Here is an 18600-nt window from a genome sequence, read left to right as displayed (position 1 = left end):
AAGGAATTCAAGAAATAGAAATCGTACGTCGAAAGATTCAAAAAGTGTTAATATGAGGCAGAGCAAAAAAAATAATCATCATCCGGATGGACCGCACTTTGGACCCTCGATGAGTATTTGAATAATCACCATCCGCATTGTCTAATTCGCGCTGACCATGCTTGACGAGCAGATTCGATGCTAGGTGCATATGCCGAATTACCATGGGCGTTTAATGTGCATGACCAATGAGATGTGCGAAGGAGGTGAGCGCAGAGGGAGAAGATGCATGGGAGACATGGGAGACATGGGAGAGAACAAGAGTTATACTTTGTTCGGGATAGTGAGGATGGAAGTCTTCAATATTGGGAGTGACGGGTGATATTGATTTGTCGATGGGAGATATGCAGATGTGGGAAGAAGGCAAAGGTGTGGTGTGGTGCATTGGCCATTGATTGGATGTGGGGTGATGAGATGGATGGGGCGAAATGGATTGTGTGAGTGAAAAACAGGGGATTCCGGCTAATAGATGATTTGATGTAAGCGCCCGGATAGAATTGAGGGTTTGGGGAATGCAGATTGGTTGGATGGTTTGTGGAACTGCCGATGATCATTGATTTTGAGAGAGGGTCTCGAGAGGGTATAGAATGAGGAGCTGTTTGTATGGATGATTTAGATGTCGAATAGGAATGCTTCATTGGAAAGGAAAATGGATCTGGATTCTGGACTCTAGACTCCGGAAGGAATATCGTGCATATGGGAAGCAGGTACAAGACATGCTCGAGAGAGGTTTGCTGGTACATAGGATTTGACAGGTATCGAAAGAGACAACAGGAGATGATGGAATAATCGAATAACCAAATAATCGAGAATATACAATTGAACGACATGCACTCACTTACTCACTGCACTGTATTCAATTGCTTGTCTGCTAACCAGGTACTTGAAAACACCTCATCACCCATCCCTTACTGTCCCGGAGCCCCCAGACCAAAAAAAACAGATCACACACTACTCTTGTTATCACAGTTACATCAAACGCATCGAACCTACAGTAACACAACAAATGGTAACTGACAGGGAGAACCGATCCGAATATAGAAATCGATGGTACGCAGGCAGTATAATAAATATGATGAACAATTCATTTGGAACCAATTATGAATCTCTCACAAAGACAATCATGATTAAACTTTCGTCTCTGTTTTGGCTCTTGCATTGCAATACTTTCTCTTTCTCTCTTCCTCTCTTCCTCTTTTTCTCTTTCTCCTTCATCTCCAAAATTTCAATGCACTTGCACTTCCACAGCCAAGATAAAGCTGCATCACCATCTCTTATTCATGGAATCTGGTGTTGATCTACCGAGTCTACATCCCCTCGATTCCAAGATTTCAAGATAGATACAGAATGCGTATACCAATTCTGCAAGGGTCAAACATCTATTCCATCCACATCTTGCAAATCAGCATGTTGTATCCCCTTTCGTTGCGTGGAGCTCCGGTAAGGTGTTACATATTCGTGAGATGTAAACGTCGTGATCCCTTACCACGATTATGTCAAAATCCGGACTTACCCCATAGAATATCATAGCGATAGACGTTTTTATGTCTTATGGTATCACATCGGTAAGAGGAAGCGCTGGGAGAAGCTGAGGTTGGGGAATATATACCTGGGCAGTTTCTAGTATCTAGTACGTACGTGTGTGATTGATAGTCTGATTCATGGTATGTCTATCACTGGATCATTGGAATGGAATGGAATGACGAATTTCATCCTCGGCTTCTCATGTTAATTAGCTACCGTACCTAGCACCTACTTGATAGACCCCAAGAGCAAACTCAATCAAATATGAACGGACCCCAACAGATACGAAAAATCAATGGGGGTAGCAGCTTGATTGAGCTTGTCTCGTCTGTGATATCGCTTTCAAAAAAGGCGGTGCAATTCATTAATCTATTCTGCCATAATTTTGATGATAATCTGCCCCTCCATTTGATAGACTCATATCATATCGTAGATAATCTCATTATCTAAAAATAAACCCTGCAACACATTTTTCCCCTCCAAAATTATCCATCTTCAACATTCCCCTCCCCAAAATTCCACATTCCATTGTTATGTTGTGAAAGCTGAAGACGTACGCATACTCTCCGCGGTCATCCCGTCCAGATTTCCAATTTGTAAACACACAGCCCAACCAGCGATTTTAGAACCAAAAGTATTTCTTCCCGTGGCTGACTGTATTGTACCACGAGTCTACACACAACCCCAGGCGATTGCGTTTTTTCAAACCTCCACGTTTGCGCAGTGGGTTACACTAGGTCATACCCGACGGGCTGAAGCTTACCTACCTGATCGCTTGATACGGGGTTCCTGCGAGATTGCTTACGTTGGATTTTGAGGTTCTGGGTTGCGAGAGAAACGGGTAGCAGAGGATAGGAACGGAGACAAACCAGCAATGCCGCATACGAATCGCAAAAAGAAGAGTGGAGCTAGGGACACCGGAGAAGAGACGGAGAAGACGAAAAAGATTGCGCAGTCGACTAAGAGGAAACAGATAGAGGATGGAGAGGGCTGGACACATGTTGTGGGCGGGGGGAAAAAGACGGGGGCTGCAGAGACCTGGACGCATGCGGGAGATTTTGTGAAAGATGGGGTCGCGTATATTCAGCGCTCGATGGAGGAGATGCAAGCGGATTTGGACAATTATAGGAAGCAGTGGGAGAGCAGTGAGGCAGCTGGTCAGTTGAAGAAGATTTTACATGGGAGGAATAAGGTGAATAGTGTAGTTTGTTTGGGGTTGGGAAGTTTGCAGAGTGCGAGGAGGGAGGGGAGGAGGAGTAGTTATACTCAATTGGCCGCTTTGATGATGATTATCGAGGAGTTTGGTGAGTTGTGTTGGGAGTCGCTGGTGGGAGATCCTAGGACTAATTACATTTTAGGTGGTATGGGTGAGGATAAGATACAATGCATATTTCAAGACCCTCAAAATACTGAGGGCGACAAGGAGTTCTTCACATCTTTGGGTGGAAAAGTAGTGGACGATCCTTTGGCATTTGATTATATCAAAGAGGATACTCTTGTATATGCGATACATTGCTATGGACCAGTTTATAAAACTATTAGTCAAGGATCTCGACCTGCAGTTCTCATAGGAACAGATGTGGACAACTTTTCAAATTTGTGGTTGTAAGTTATATGGCATATCTTTATTGGCAGATGTTGACAATTCGCAGATCAAAAACCGAAACTCTCGAACAGCATCTAGATGATATGATCAAAGATTGCGAGATCATAAATTTTCCACAACTTCGACATGATTTCTCGGATACAAAAATATACTGGCGGAATAAACCAACTGTTTGAAAGGGGTATAACCAAAGTCGAACATTCACGAGCAACGTATTTCAAATATGCCAGAAGATTCAGAGCATACCATCAATTCAGATTAAACAATAATACCTATCTCAATTGATGTCACTAGACTTGACCACCGTACCAAAAGCATCCGCCAACTCCGCCAAAACCGTCTTGACCAACTCCTCCGCCTTCACTCCTGGAATATCTCGATCGCCAATCGCATCCTCCACAAACAAAACCTCATAACCCTTCTCAGCCGCCTGTCTCGCCGTCGTACTCACACACACATGCGCCATATATCCCGTCAACACCAGCTTCGATTTTCCCGTCTCTTTAATATACGCTTCCAAATCTGTTCCGGTAAAGGAACCAGGATGTTGTTTCCCAATCACTTTCTCATCATTCTTGGGCGTTAGCTCTTCGAATTCCTGGGCAAGCTCAGTGTCGGGTGTGAAGACGGGGGCCCCCGCAGGCACTTGGTGCACAATGTGTGCGAGGGAGCCGTGGGCGGCGCGGTATTTTTCTAGGAGCGAGGAGATGGCTTTGCGTGAGGAGGATACTTGGGAGACTTTGAGATGGCCTTGGGCGTATCTGTGGGTGGAGTGGTGAGTAGATTTTATGGGTGGGGGGAGGATGGATGGATATTTCAAAGAACATGAAAGAGGAGAATTGCAATAGAGATAGATGAAATTGAAATTGAAATCAATTGAAATACGTACTCATTCTGCGCATCAATAATAATTAATACACTATCCTGCACCGAAGCAGTAGATGGCGGTACACCAATTAGTTCGCGGAATGCTTTGGCTTGGGTTGTCATGATGGAGGTGTTTGTGAGGTGTTTGTGAGGTTTGTGTGTGTGTGTGTGTGTGTGTGTGTGTAAGAATGGAGGGATAGATGGAGGGATAGATGGATTAGATAGGTAGATGGAATTCCGAGGTAGATACTGCTAGGTAGATGGACAGAGTAGAATTCTTTGGATGCGGGGAGGAGGAGTTCGATTTGAATTGATTTGAGTTGATTTTGTGGGGTGCAGTGCAGTGGAGTGGATGAATGGGGGGTTATGTTATGTTATGTTATGTTATATCATGTTATGTTATGTCATTTATGTTAAGCTTGCTATAGAGGGAAATGGAGGGGAATGGAGGGGGATGGAGGGGGGATAAATTGTTTCGATTGGTGTGTTCGTATTGGGATTTGAATTGGATGGATTGGTAAGATTGAGAGGTAATTTGATTAATCACCAATATCTAGGTACAGATTGCATCATTTTGTATTATATTATAACGTGTTTTATCACCGAGTGGATTATATCACTGAATGGATCACTCAATTTACATACAAAATTCGTCTGTGTGTAACCGTGCACTTTCTTTATTTATCAATAGAATTTTTTGAAAATTGAATATATAAAATTTAATTATAAAGGTATTATAAAAATCTAATTTTTTCTCTAAAATTCGAATTAATATAAGAATTATTATAAAAATAGTTTTTTTTGTAACAAAAATCATAACATTTTCAATTTTTTATTGAATATAGTAGAAATATTTATATGAAAACTGAATTTCTAAGAAACTAAATTTTTATTATCATTTTAAATTCTTTTATTTTTTGAAAATAATAATTAGTTATTAAATTAAGAATATTTAAAAATTCATAATTTTGATATACTTTCAAATGATCTGCTCAGTGATATGATCCACTCGGTGATAAAACACGTTATGAGTTATCATCAATTGGTAGGGAGGGATTCATCGGTAGGGAGGTAGGAAGGGAGGTAGATATTTGGTATTTGGTGATTGGTAATTGAGTGATTGATTTTGACTGGTTTTTTTGATTGATATTATATGACTAATAGGTAAGTAAGTATTAGGTAGATGAATGGGTAGATGGATGAGTAGATGGGTATCAGTATCGGTATGTAGATGTAAATGTAAATGTGAATGTGTAATGGTTCCCCTCATTTTCATTTTCATTTTCATTTTCATTTTCATTTTCATCTGATTTAGGTGGTGTATTGCGGGGTATATACTCTATATACTATACTCTACGAGTATGTATACTAGATAGGTATGGGATTTGGGTTTGTTGATTTTACCTAGGAGCTTGGATAGGTATTCAAGGTTCCAAGGTATTTCAAATTTCCAAGCAAGGTAGGGAGGGAGCTTGAATCTATGAATGAATGAATGAATGAACAAACAACCGAGCGATAGACCCGAGCGGGTTGCTAGGTGGTGGGTTTGGAGGGATTTGGAACGGGTTGGATGGATGGTTAGTAGTGGTGGTGGTGGTGGTGGTAGTGGTTGGTGGTAAATAATAGGTACCTAGTGGGTAGTAGATGAATGAGTTTATAAGTGTATGAGTGGTTTTTGTAATATATCGCTGATTCTATGATTACTTGGGAGATATGTGTGGATAGTGTGTGGATAGTGTGTGAATAGATAGATAGATAGGTAGGTAATGAGTGTAATGAGTAATAAATAGGTGTAGATAGTAGAAGGAAAGAAAATAGGATAGTGTTATTAGAGTATAGGTGGAGGGGCGTAAATAGTAAATAGTAAATAGTAGATAGTAGACAATTGAGCGATATTTATTAGGTCTTTTCGCTTACTTTTGTTATTTGTGAAATACCTAGTAGAGTTGGTGAGTGAGTATGAATGGTGGGAGGAGAAAGATGAGGAGGTACTGGTAGTAGTAAATAATAAACAGTAGGTAGTAAATAATCGATTGAGTGATATTTATTGACTTATTTACTACATAAGTCCCTCCGTTTACACTCACTTACATGGGAAATAGAGTGAACATAGATATATAGTAACAGGAAGAGGAAGGAAATATAAGATAATACACTTCGAGCATCAATCCCAGAGTTATGAATATAAAGTTTAGAATCTGGAATTGGAATGAACAAGCGGAACGATGAATTGATGAATTGATGAATTGATGGTCTGTCTGTGAGGAAATAGGTAAATAGGTGGTTGTTTCTTCAAATTGTTTTGTTTCTATCACCACGTGCTATCTTGATATGGTAGGTATGTATCTCCATAAATATGTACGTACCTCTGCATATGTCAAATGCATGTTTGACTTTGTATAAATAAGTACTCAGATCGCGACGGCTTGTCAAATGGATATATATGTGTATATATATCTAGATATAGAATGAAGATATGTCACGTATATATATATGTATAATAAACATACCCACCGACTATCTCACAATATAACAATATAACAATATAACAATACATCGTACAAAGTACACAAAATATATCATTCACCTCTCACACCTCTGAAACAAATGTCATCATTTTTAATTTATTTTTTGCGAGGGATAAGGAAATACGGCGTAGGCAAGGTCAGTAAAACCAAGGTTTTTCTTCCTTTTCTTTTACTTGCTTGCTTTTGATGTCGATGTGGATTGGCTTGTTCGGTTCGGCGGGATCCACTACCTGGGTATCTACGAAGCCGAAGTGGTATCTAGCATGCAATGGGATTGTGAGACTAGGTAATAATGTGGTGTATACTACGATGTATACCCCTGATGCTGAGAGTGGCTGGGTGACTTGCTTCCGAGCTTGTTTTGTGGTGGGTATGGATTATGTGGTTGGGGGGTGGTAGAGCTCTTGGGGGGAGATTGTAAAAGTATATCTATCGATCGATGAGTAGGTTGTTTGGGGTGTGAAGAGAGTGAGTGGGATGCACATAGTTTAAATCTTTCATTTTGTTGAATAGATGGAATGTCATATATGTATATCGTCTTTCGGTAGCTGTAATTAGAATCTGTTGTCTAGATTTGAGTAACGTTATGTCTTTAGAAATACCGAGATAGTAGATACCTGCCTACCTACATCCGGATTTGTTCCTCGCTAGTGTCGACTAGGTGGTCTGGCATCTAAAAATGTAACTCTTAGTGAGTACCTAGATTGTGTGCTTGGATCATGATGGAATGGATCTCTCAGTCAACCAACCAAAGAAGGTTAATCGATTACAAGTCGATAGATAGATAGACATACCTACAGCGTTGATGGGGGCGGAAGGATTGGAGGATTGTAGGGAAGACTTAGTTGAAGAAGTTCCGTTCCCTGTTATACTTTGTATTTGGCTATCTTTCAAAAGGTACCGAGTACTCAGATACTCAGATACTCCACTCTAGCTTCGTCTCTTTCTTCTTTTAACTTGCACTGCAGTGTGCACTGTGCTGATAAGTTAAGTTACCAGCCTCGTACAGTACACACACGCGGCTTCTAGCCAATTATGGGAGAGATGGGAGAGAACGTGGAAAAGTTGGGTCTGGAGGCTGGAGGTTGGAGGTTGGTACTAGGTAGGGAATGAATTTGGTGGGAAAGAGGGAGGGAAGCTCGTGTTGGTCGGTGGTTTTTGTTTAAGTTGAAGGAGTGGAGGCATCGATTCTATTGGAGGAGAGGAAGTATGATGCGGGAAAGATGGAAAGATGGAAAGATGGAAAGATGGAAAGATGGAAAGTCTGTATTGTTGTTAATGGTAGTTATATAAAATACAGCCTCATGATTATTGGGAAGTGGATTGTTTATTTTTGTTTTTGTTCCTGTTCCTGTTCCTGTTTCGCTTTTTTGTTCTTTTCTTGGTTGGTTGCCTTTTTTAGTTTGAAGTTGGAAAGGAGGTGTTATTATTGTACCGCGCCGTTGAAGAAGGTATCGATTGAGGATTGGAATATTCTCTCTCCCTCCTCTCTCGCATTCATAACTTCCACATTCTCGTATTATTATCCCATCGTTTCGTATCGCCCTCCATTCTCGATAAATAAAGTTTCCTCTATCCTTGCTTTGCGCTTTCACATTTGATCGATAAGAATCAAAGAATCGAAGAAATACATCAAAACACCTCTTAGTACCTTTTATACCATCCACCAAAAAAAACCAAGTTGTCCCACGATCCCACATATTAAATCAAAAACTCCAAAATACCATTCCATTACCATTCCCATTCCCAGAATTCGACCCAGAGCCAGTGCAGAATCCTATTCGACCGTCGACCACTGCCCCCCCCCCCCCCCAAAAACAAGTGGGATTCCTATCAATCTATGAGTACCTACTATTATTATTAGTTGGAATAGAGTAAAAGATCGTCCGAAACGAAAAAGAGCTACACTTCGGTTTCAAGATACTCTCATCTTCCCGGTCTCTCCTCTTCTCCTCTTCTTTCTTTTCTTTCTTTCCTCATAATGTCACGATATTCTTTCGAAGATATCCATCTTAATTCTCAAGATTCTTCTTCGCTCGTATCTCCACCAACATCTCCACCAAGATATCCTCTACCACCACCACCACCACCACCACCTCAATCGCAACCGCGTAATCCTTTAAACTTCGCCTCACAATCACATTCATCACAAGCTCAAGAATCATATAACCAACAGATTGGAATGTCAAATTCTGCTTCATTATTACATTCACGAGAAAACTATGGGGAAGTGGAACCTGTGAGTCCGATGATAGATAGTCCACCAATTCCTCCACCACATCGATCGTCACAATCCAGTCAGGAATCTAGAATACGCAATCAAAACAATAACACAAACGTTACATCGGGAGCAGATAATTTTAGTGATCAAGCTGCGGGTGGTAGAAACGGCGTTGCTATGAGTGTCGCAAATTCAAATGCCAGGGAAAGTGGCGTGGAAGCCACAAGACCTACCCCGGGATATGATCCAACACAACCTTCATACCAAGAGTCTCCATTCCAACGCCCGTTTCCACGACAAGATGCATCAACATCATCTCTGACTCCTTTAAATGCTGCTGCTTTCCCCACCGGAATGTCAACTCCCTCTTCACGTTCGACTATCTCTGGTCGAAATCCTCCTTCAGACCCTTACACGGATTCTCCTTACCCATATAATCGATATTCAAGGGCAATTGACCCAGAACTGGTTGAATTTGACCCGAGTACAATTGCAGACGACGGAGACGACGGTTTGGGATATAGACGAGTTAATAGATCTTCTGTCTTGAGTTTAAATAAGATGTCAGATAGCGGATCACGAACACCACCGGGTGGAAAAGCTATAGCAGCGGGCGGTGTTGTGGGAGCCTTGGGTGGTCTTGTTGGAAAGAAGAATGCGAATGCGAATGGGGAAAATATACAATACAATGATGTTACAAATGCACCAAACGGATATAATGGGACGGACACTTACGATCTAAGTGTGGAAAAAAACGAATGGTTGAAGAAACCACCGGGGGGTAACAAAAAGTTGAGGCTATGGATTGCTTTACTGGTTGGGTTTTTAATTTTAGCGGCAGTGATTGGAGGTGCTGTCGGTGGTACACTGGCGGGCAACGCGAAAGGGGGATCGGATTCAGGAGTCTCTCAGAATGGGGTCAACAACGGACAATCTGCATCGTCAGATACTTCCAAAAATGGCGATCTTAACAAGGATTCAGCAGAGATCCAAAAGTTGTTGAACAATCCCGACTTGCACAAGGTCTTTCCCGGAATCGATTATACACCAATGTACACACAGTACCCAGCTTGCTTGTCATACCCAGCAAGTCAGAACAACATTACAAGAGATGTGGCTGTGCTTTCGCAACTCAGCAACACCCTTCGTCTCTATGGTACTGATTGTAATCAAACGGAGATGGTTTTACATGCTATTGATCGATTAGGATTGAATGGTACCGTTAAAGTCTGGTTGGGTGTTTGGCAGGATTCAAATACTACTACTAATACTCGTCAACTCGAACAGCTCTACAAGATCTTTGATGAACATGGATCCGCATCTTTTGTTGGTGTTATTGTTGGTAATGAGGTTCTCTATAGAGAAGATATGACTGCCTCCCAGCTCACATCTATTATCCAAGATGTCAAATCTAACATGACAACTCGTGGTATCGATCTCCCGATCGCTTCTTCAGACCTTGGAGATAACTGGACCGCAGAGCTCGCTAACGCAGTCGACTATGTAATGGCTAATATTCATCCCTTCTTCGCTGGCGTTACGGCTGAGGAAAGTGCTGCTTGGACATGGGACTTTTGGCAAAATCATGATGTGGCCTTCAAGACCAATGCATCCCAAAACATCATCTCAGAAACTGGATGGCCTACACAAGGTGGTACTGATTGTGGTGCTGCTACTACTTGTGCTCAAGGTAGTGTGGCAGGAATCACGGAACTAAACACATTCATGGAGAACTGGGTCTGCGATGCAATTACAAATGGAACGAATTACTTTTGGTTCGAAGCATTTGATGAACCTTGGAAGATTCAATATAATTCAGGAAATCAAAATTGGGAAGATCACTGGGGTATCATGGATGTGAATAGAGTGTTGAAGGATGGAGTGAAAATTCCTGATTGTGGAGGAAAGACAGTTTCATGATGAATGTGTGCGTGTGTCTGCATGCGTGGATTGAAATTTGTTTGTGGTTCATGATGGGAATTTAGTGGAATTTGATGGGCTTGTTGAAAAGAATGCGAATTGCAGGATGAATATCGTATGCAATACTATTGAATGGCGAACATTTTGGTGGAGTAATCTCTTTTTTGAACCTTTTTGGCAAAGTGGAATTTCCATACTACAAGGCGTTTTTGGAAGGGGGAGAGGGATATTTTCTTGGCATTTCAGATGAGATGAGTTGAGTTGAAATGAACTTATCCGGATATCTTTTGCGATGAAATGGGACAGGTTGGAATGGGATGGGATAGGATCGTGGGCGATACTGTACATAGATAATGAAATTTTTCTACTTTATATGAGGGATGGATTGGTATTCATTGGTTTGGGAATTGGATGGATGGATGAGGGAGATGAAGAGAGGTAGATATGGATATGGACATGATGTATGAAGAATATAATAAGATACGTCTTTATCTGTTTTATCTATGTTGGATTTGAAATGTGAGGTAAGGTGTGATTTGAGTTGTTATGTGATGAGCTGATAATTGTTGCATATGATTCCCGATCTCAATAGATGTGATCGTGTGTGAAGAGAGAGTACCTTAGATTTCAGAAAGACTGATGATTGTGGTGTTAGGATTTGTAAGTAAGTACCTAGTGAGTAGTAAGTGAGTAGGGGATGGTTAGTAATTAGTAGAGTTGATCGATAAAGGTACTCTGAGTATGGGAACTTGAGTGCTTGGGTGGAGGATTAGAGGATTTTGGAGAGGGTCTTGAAGAGAAAGAGAGAAAGAGAGAGGGAGAGGGAGAGAGGGAGAGAGGGAGAGAGGGAGAGAGGAGAGAGGGAGAGAGGAGAGAGGGAGAGAGGGAGAGAGGGAGAGAGGGAGAGAGGGAGAGAGGAGAGGGAGGAGAGGAGAGGAGAGGGAGAGAGGGAGGAGAGGGGAGAGAGGGAGGAGAGGGAGAGAGGGGGGGTAGGAGAGAGGGAGGAGAGGGAGGAAGAGAGGGGGAGGAGAGAGGGGAGAGAGGGAGAGGAGGGAGGAGAGGGAAGAGGGGACGATGAGGAGGGAAGTGAGGAGGGGAGGTGAGGAGTTGGAGGTGAGGGAGGGATTCGAAGAGTGGAGGGAAGTGAGGGAAGTGAGGTTTAGAGGGGTGGAAAATGGTGTGATTTGAGGGGAGGTTTGGAGGGTTGGAAGTGAAGGGAGGAATAAGAGATGGAGATGGGGTTTGGAAAAAGGGGGGGGGGGGGGAGTAGGGCCAAGAGGCAAGAATAAGGGAGTAGGCGGAAGGTGAAAGGAAGTAAGGAGAAATATTTAAGGGAACTATATTCTATATGATATCATGCCATATCATATATACAGTACCATATCCTTATAGAATCTCTTTCCATATCATTCCGTGTGTGTCGATTAGTTAGTTTATTGGGGTTTATTGGGATTGGGTTTCGTTCTGTTTTGTTTTGGTTGGTGCAATTTGCTCTGGAGGGATGATTGTATATCATAATAAAGTATATTTATGGAGTATTCTAATCGAGTATCACAACGGAGTATACCATCACATCGTGTTAATGATATCTCATGGTATATCTCATGGTATATCTCATATTGATATTATAACATATGAGATGGTAATGAGATAGCAGCTTAGCTTAGCTCAGTTTAGGTGAGGTTAGGTTAGGTTGTTTATATCTTAGGGTTAGGGTTACTTGGGTTACTTGGATTATTGGGTTATGGTATGGTGTATGGTATATGGTATTGCATGTGGTAATAGCTGTCTAGGTGAGCTTGTTGAGACATCTGGGGAGGAGGGAAGGAGGGGACGCGAGGAGGAGGGGGTTGTGTGATGTGCGGGATGGGGGTGAGACTTGAGGAGGGAATTTGAGTAGGGTGTGTATTCAGGTTTTGTTAAATATGCAATGGGAGGAGGAGGGGATATAGCGCTTTGGCGGTATGATGGTATGCTGGTATGCTTATGTGTTTGTGTATTTGTATATTGGGTGGGATGGGAATAAGATCTGGAATGAGCTCTGAAGATATGATTTAAAAAGAAAAATAGTACATGAGATTTAGGAACCAGATCGAGATAGAGATTAAGATGAAGGAGAGGCGGGATTTAAGTTTTGTTGGTGTATTTGTGGAAGCGGGGATGGGAATGGGGATAGTGTGGTTGGTAGGTTGGTTTGGATGAGGAAGGTGGAGTGGACTGTGATTGGCGGTTGTGATAGGGTGTTGGGCTTTGGAGTTTACTTGATGCGATTTGGACTGGGTTGGATGGGTTGGATGGTTTGAGGTAAGCGGGACGGGGAGTGGGGAGTAGAATTAGGAGTTAGGGATTGGATTTCTAGTGGAGGGTTTGATGGGGTTGAGGCTCTGGGGAGAGGAGGTGCGGAATTAGGAGAAGAGAAAGGGGAAGGCCAAGAGGAGGGTAGAGGAGGGGAGATGGATGCATGCATGCAGATGTATGTTTAAAGTAGGTAGCTAGACATATTCGCACGTTTTTCATTCATAAATGCTGGCTTTGCGAAATATGGGGAAGTTGTAGGATGGGATGGGATATGGGATGTCATTATGAGTCCTGACTGTATTATTGATATATAACTCGTCGTTCATTACAAGAAGTATGGGTATTGCGTGATATATCGAGGGCTGTTGGGTATATTGTCATTGTGTAGGATTGTAATGAGCTATCATGAAGTAGACTGTTAGGATAAACTTAGAGCTAATAAGATTCACCTTGAATACAATACCACCACAAGAGAAAGAAGTGAAAACTATTGTAAATGCCCGTGGAATATTTCGAAGATTCTTGAATTGCAACATCTATCCAACCCTCACAATAATCACACTCAAACAAAAGCACAGTAGATTTAAGGGTCCGCGGAAGTAAGGATAGCGTGTGAAGGTTAGACCGTTCAATTCTCATTACATATAGTTATACATCGGACATTATATTTACAAACTCTCCTATATCCTCTCTCCTCTTCAATAAAAATTATATATTAGAAATTCCACAATCCACACTCGATGATTCTTTACATGTAACTAGCATCGTAGTAGAACTCGCTAGTGTAGGATGGGCCCAAGACGGTGGTGATGTCGATGGGAGCGGTTAATTGGGAGCTGAAGTTTGCGCGAGGGCCTTCTTCGAGAACGCTTCCAGGTCCGTAGTTGTTGTATCTGGGGGGATTGTTAGTTGAGGGTTCAAGGTTTGGAAATTTATATTAGCATGGGGTTACTCACTCTCCGAAAGTAACTCCGTCAGTGTTTGGAGTCGAGGTACTCCACTCTTGCCATCCGGCCGCCTTGATGTTGTCACCCAAGAAACTGTTTTGGAAAACAACACGTGCGTAATCTCTCCATGGTCGTCCGAGATAGTTGTTGTATGGAGTGAGATTGTTGTTGAGATTGGCAATGTTGGAGTTGTTGATCACATACCAGGAGTCAACCGCGGCGCTGGTGCGACCTGAAGCGGTAATGGCTCCATTGGCGATAGTGCGGATATCGTTGTTTTCAAACCAGGCGAGAGCTTTCTCGCCGAAGATGAAATCGATAGCTCCGACGATCAAGCACTTGGCGTAGAGCTGGTAACCGGCCTCGGCGAGAACGGTGTCTTGGTATCCCCAGAATTGGGTAGCATAGTAACCGACGTTGGAGGCGTAGGAGGAGAGAGCAAGGTTCTGTCCATTGGAGTTGATGTGACCGAATGTGTTCTTGATGACCATGTTGTACACCTTGGTGTTGGTGTTGTGGGCACGGAACGTGGCGGTTAAATCATCTGAGGTGGTGTTGATGAGGGCGAGGTTGTAGGTGAGCGTAGCCTCATTGTAGTAGTACGCGCGGAAATCGTTGGTATAACCTTGGATGGTAAGGTTAGATGCGATTTGTGGGAGATACACTTGCTCGAAGTAGACACCGGGAGCTACGAAAATGTATTGAGCTTCGGTTGTGGTGGCGGATAGTGCGTTGACACCCGCTTGGAATGTGGTGTAGGAGCCGGCAATTGTACCAGTTTGATCAACGACAATTGCACCGGCTGGAGCAACAGTTCGGTTGAATGCAACAGCGCGGTTTACTAAAGCAGGGCTGGCAGAGACGCTTCCGAGCAAAGAAGCTGCAAAGGAGAGGAGGGCAAAGGAACGCATGATTGAAATGTTCTTTGAGGAAAGCCTGACTTCAATGTGCGTTAATTCAAGATTGGAGAATGCGACTGAAGTGATCAGCCTTCTTAGGGTATCAATGTATTTATATTTTTACAAAAAGAACAAAATCGCCATCTGCGCCAAGAAATGAATGATATTTGCCCCGGAAAATTACCCCTACATATGGCAAGATGATTGGTGCATGAAAGTCGGATAGCCCCCCCTCTCAACGGAAAATTCTCCACTACGTTTATCAGTAGCGCAACGGACGCCGTTGATAACCTGCGGACTAGATTGCTTAAAATGAGCACCCAAGCATCGACCAGCCCGAACCGACCGCACCTCCGAGATTAGAGGATTAGATTGAAAGTCCATACACTTCTATCCAGGCACTCCCATCGGAAATGTTCCTATGCACTACATATCGAAATAATTGCCATGGCGGGAAGAAAATTGTACAACGAGTGATGGATGATAAAATTCCAATATTTTTTCCTGTCCACCGCTCAGGAGTGTGAAGACTTGTATAGGTTACCAGTTTGTCGGTACTTGCCCAAGTGCTTACATTGACCCTACTAAGGATCATATGCTCGTCGTCGCTATTGCTATGAGCGCCGCGCAAGCGTTTGCCACAAAAGGTTAACGATTAGAAATCTCAGGAAAGTAAGGACATGCTAAGTTTCCGAAAACTCTGTGGATATCTGGATGTTCAATTGGGCCACTGTTTAAGGGTAAAAGGCTTGTGTATTTCCCTACACATGCCTTTCGATTCCCGAGACATTTCAAATTACATACTCGTCGTCGATACAGAAATGAAAGTCAGCCTACAATTGCAAATTGCAATTGAGGTTCAGAAATAAACAGAGGGTCCAAAGTCAACGGAGCTTTCGGATTGCACGGACATTTCCATAGTAGCTGACATCCAGAAAGGTGGGCATTTCCATAGTAGCTGACATCCAGAAAGGTGGGCATTTCCATAGTAGCTGACATCCAGAAAGGTGGGCATGATCCATGTATTTGAGCTGACCGCAAATCTCTTATTAAGGCCAGTTCATGTATGCTTCTCATTCTGTCAAAGAAATAGATTGAAAAGCTTCGACGAAAAGCAGGTACATGATCAAAATGATCTTATTGTCATGTAGGTTGTGGCGTTTTGGGATAGATCCTAGCCGAGGGTATTTTGACGGTAAGTTCAACTGTAAACTTGACGTAAAAGTATCGTTGCTTGGTCTTTTCACAGTGAAAATATAATTTGTGCCAATCACCTGGAAATCTTAGTATGCTTTCTTGGTACAATATGCGCAGTACGAGGTCGATAAGATGTGATTATGTGATCATCCATCAATATACAATACCTTGCTGGCCAATCCTACAAAACAGGAACAAAACGTGTATAGTTGAAGTAGCTCTCCTGCTACTTTTTCGAACTCGGTAGATAAAGGGGAAGACGAAGGAAATGCGAGGCGGTTACCACGGGTATAAGAGCCGGATATAGTATCTGCCTATGTAAATTATATTATCGGATGATTGTATTCGGTCAAATATCAAAAATATCAATAAAGGGATCAACTTCATAGGAAAGTGTTCTCGGTTGTTCCCGAGCCCCACTAGAAAAGGTACAGCCGTGAGATGATAAGCTCAAACACCTTCTTATTATAGACGCACCCGGTGCGCAAATTGCGACTTCGCAGATGGTTCTAACTGCACCTCGTGGAATGCTAATTACAATCACTTGTTCTCCAAGACATTCAAGATATGCCGAGGTTCACCAGTGGTTGTCTCCGATTACAAACATCTCATATCTCATCATTTCAAGGTCTATTACTTGAAGATAACATGATGAAGATCTGGATACATACAGCTATGCATCTTTCAGATATTATGTACTATGTGCTATGTTCTTTGAAGTCTTCCAAAGAAACTTGATTTCTATGGCACTGCAATACGTGTACCTCTCAAAGAAACCCATCTTGTACTCTTGATTGAAGGGGGAAAGGGGGTGAGCTGGTACTTCACTTGGTTTAGAATCCTCTTGCACATTGTTTATTGGAATTGCCGGTCTTGAAAATTGTGATCCAGTAGCATTTAGCCTTCTTGGTATTTCATGCGCCAGGGCAACTTCTTCTTGGCGTTGCGGGGACGACCTAGAATCAGATCACATATTATGTGAAAAAGTGGTGGAATGGAAGCTCTCTCTCTTCGACTGGTAACCTAGAAAAGTCAGTTTTAGTTACCACTCGGCTCCTCGTTTTCAGCGGCTTCTAGATTCTTCCTTTTTGAATCGTCACGAGTGCGTTGGGTATTCACAAGGCATCAGCGTTCACGCCATGAATGTAGAATCGGGAAATAGGTGAACGAGAACTCTCATTCGTTACCTGTATGATGGCTGTGCCAGTTACTTTTCTCAAAGGTCTAGGAATCATTAAAGTAGTTCAATGGCCCCACACTCCCCTATCAATTAAGCTTTGCTTTATAATACCTAAACAAAGGCTTGAAGCATATCCCTTCTTGCCATAAATAAAACACCGTTTTTCTCCGGACTGAGATTTCACGCCGTCTGCGGAAATCTTGAAGTTTCTTTCGTTCCTCAATTCGCCAATGCTTCTGCTTGTCCCCTTCACATCCAGATGCGTGTTGAAATGCTCCTAACAGTTGCAGCTCTCATAGTCCGAAGAGCGCTGGGCTCGATATTGCTCGTCGAGATCAGATATCAAGAAGATTTTATGACCATGCTTTGAAACACCGAAATTTACCAGTTGTGGTCAAAGATTCCCGGTGAATGAATTCCCGAAAGCACTTCACACACCGAGGATCACATCCGCAGCGGAGCTTGAAGAATAATAGGGGAAGGTATCTACCGCAAGATATAAAGATTGAAGGATTTATCATCGGACCTTGCAAGAAGTCGATGAAGGCACAAAGTTCAGCAACCGTCATTGCAGTAGTCAGCTTCCCTTTACCTGACAACTGTCGTCTGATCCTCTGCAAAGGTGTGGAATTATTGGTGCAAAGATCATGCTCTAGAAGCTCGCTATCGCTCATATCGACAAATTTTGATGCCGTCATTCAGACACGTGGCGGGTTTTTTGGCCTCAGAATATCAGACCTGGTCGTAGCTAGAATCTTTGTTTTCAGGTGTCTCGAGTTTTGTTGTTGGTCGAGATTGTTGAATGAGTTGCTGATGGGCTCGTTTATAGGTGCCACACTCCTGGGAGTTTACCGCAAGTCAAAAGCTCGCATGTAAAATCGATGAGTAAATCTGGATGATCAGGCTGTGATATAACAGATGAAGGAGGGGTTTCATTTAGTTTCGCTTCAAGAAAAGGTCAGACAAGTGGTTTGCAAATCTTTAGTTTCCTTCGTGTCGTTCTTGTTTTGATGTTCATCGCTGTTACCGCTTCAAATATTCTAGATGCAATTTCCATTGAGATCTTAGTAGGCGAGCAAGAAGTTGATCATTGGCGCAGTCTAGATTGAAGTCGAGCCAGGTAAACAACAAGGAAACGGGTAATTGTGATGGAGGAAGGTCCTTCACAAGAACCACGAAAAAGTTTCGTGAAAGTTGATCGACAAGTCAAGATTCCTTGTGGGTATCCATATTCCTGCTGGCTGTTTTTAATGTTTTTAGGAGCCCAAAATTTACGGATAAGAGAAATCAATGGCCAACTTTAAAAGCGAGAAGTTCAAAGGTCAGGTTTCCACGTTGTTGGAAGTGCAGAGTGTTGCACATCTTTCACCATTG

The 18600-nt window shown here is 42.5% G+C and overlaps 5 protein-coding genes across 5 annotated transcripts; 3 read left to right on the top strand and 2 right to left on the bottom strand.

Annotated features, from left to right (window-relative positions):
- Nucleotides 1-2437: 2437 nt before the first annotated feature.
- EAE97_000365 (uncharacterized protein) lies at nt 2438-3345 on the top strand (the record flags this gene model as incomplete). Its single annotated transcript, XM_038870875.1, has 3 exons — nt 2438-2867; nt 2922-3168; nt 3216-3345. 3 exons carry the CDS (start codon nt 2438-2440, stop codon nt 3343-3345), a joined length of 807 nt encoding a protein of 268 aa, XP_038738236.1.
- A 101-nt stretch (nt 3346-3446) lies between these two features.
- EAE97_000364 (uncharacterized protein) lies at nt 3447-4159 on the bottom strand (the record flags this gene model as incomplete). Its single annotated transcript, XM_038870874.1, has 2 exons — nt 3447-3930; nt 4059-4159. 2 exons carry the CDS (start codon nt 4157-4159, stop codon nt 3447-3449), a joined length of 585 nt encoding a protein of 194 aa, XP_038738235.1.
- Nucleotides 4160-8545: 4386 nt separating this feature from the next.
- EAE97_000363 (uncharacterized protein) lies at nt 8546-10705 on the top strand (the record flags this gene model as incomplete). Its single annotated transcript, XM_038870873.1, has 1 exon — nt 8546-10705. One exon carries the CDS (start codon nt 8546-8548, stop codon nt 10703-10705), a length of 2160 nt encoding a protein of 719 aa, XP_038738234.1.
- Nucleotides 10706-11344: 639 nt separating this feature from the next.
- On the top strand, nt 11345-11783 carry EAE97_000362 (uncharacterized protein; the record flags this gene model as incomplete). The annotated part of the gene is made up of 2 exons (XM_038870872.1): nt 11345-11369; nt 11446-11783. 2 exons carry the CDS (start codon nt 11345-11347, stop codon nt 11781-11783), a joined length of 363 nt encoding a protein of 120 aa, XP_038738233.1.
- A 1968-nt stretch (nt 11784-13751) lies between these two features.
- EAE97_000361 (uncharacterized protein) lies at nt 13752-14861 on the bottom strand (the record flags this gene model as incomplete). Its single annotated transcript, XM_038870871.1, has 2 exons — nt 13752-13896; nt 13960-14861. The coding sequence occupies 2 exons, from the start codon at nt 14859-14861 to the stop codon at nt 13752-13754; spliced, it is 1047 nt and encodes a 348-aa protein (XP_038738232.1).
- Nucleotides 14862-18600: the final 3739 nt, after the last annotated feature.

This window comes from Botrytis byssoidea, assembly GCF_014898295.1.
Source record: "Botrytis byssoidea strain MUCL 94 chromosome Unknown BBYS_001, whole genome shotgun sequence".
Classification (NCBI taxonomy): Eukaryota; Fungi; Ascomycota; class Leotiomycetes; order Helotiales; family Sclerotiniaceae; genus Botrytis; species Botrytis byssoidea.
The sequence above is the reverse complement of the archived record's forward strand: the minus strand, read 5'-3'. Positions and strand labels throughout refer to the sequence as shown.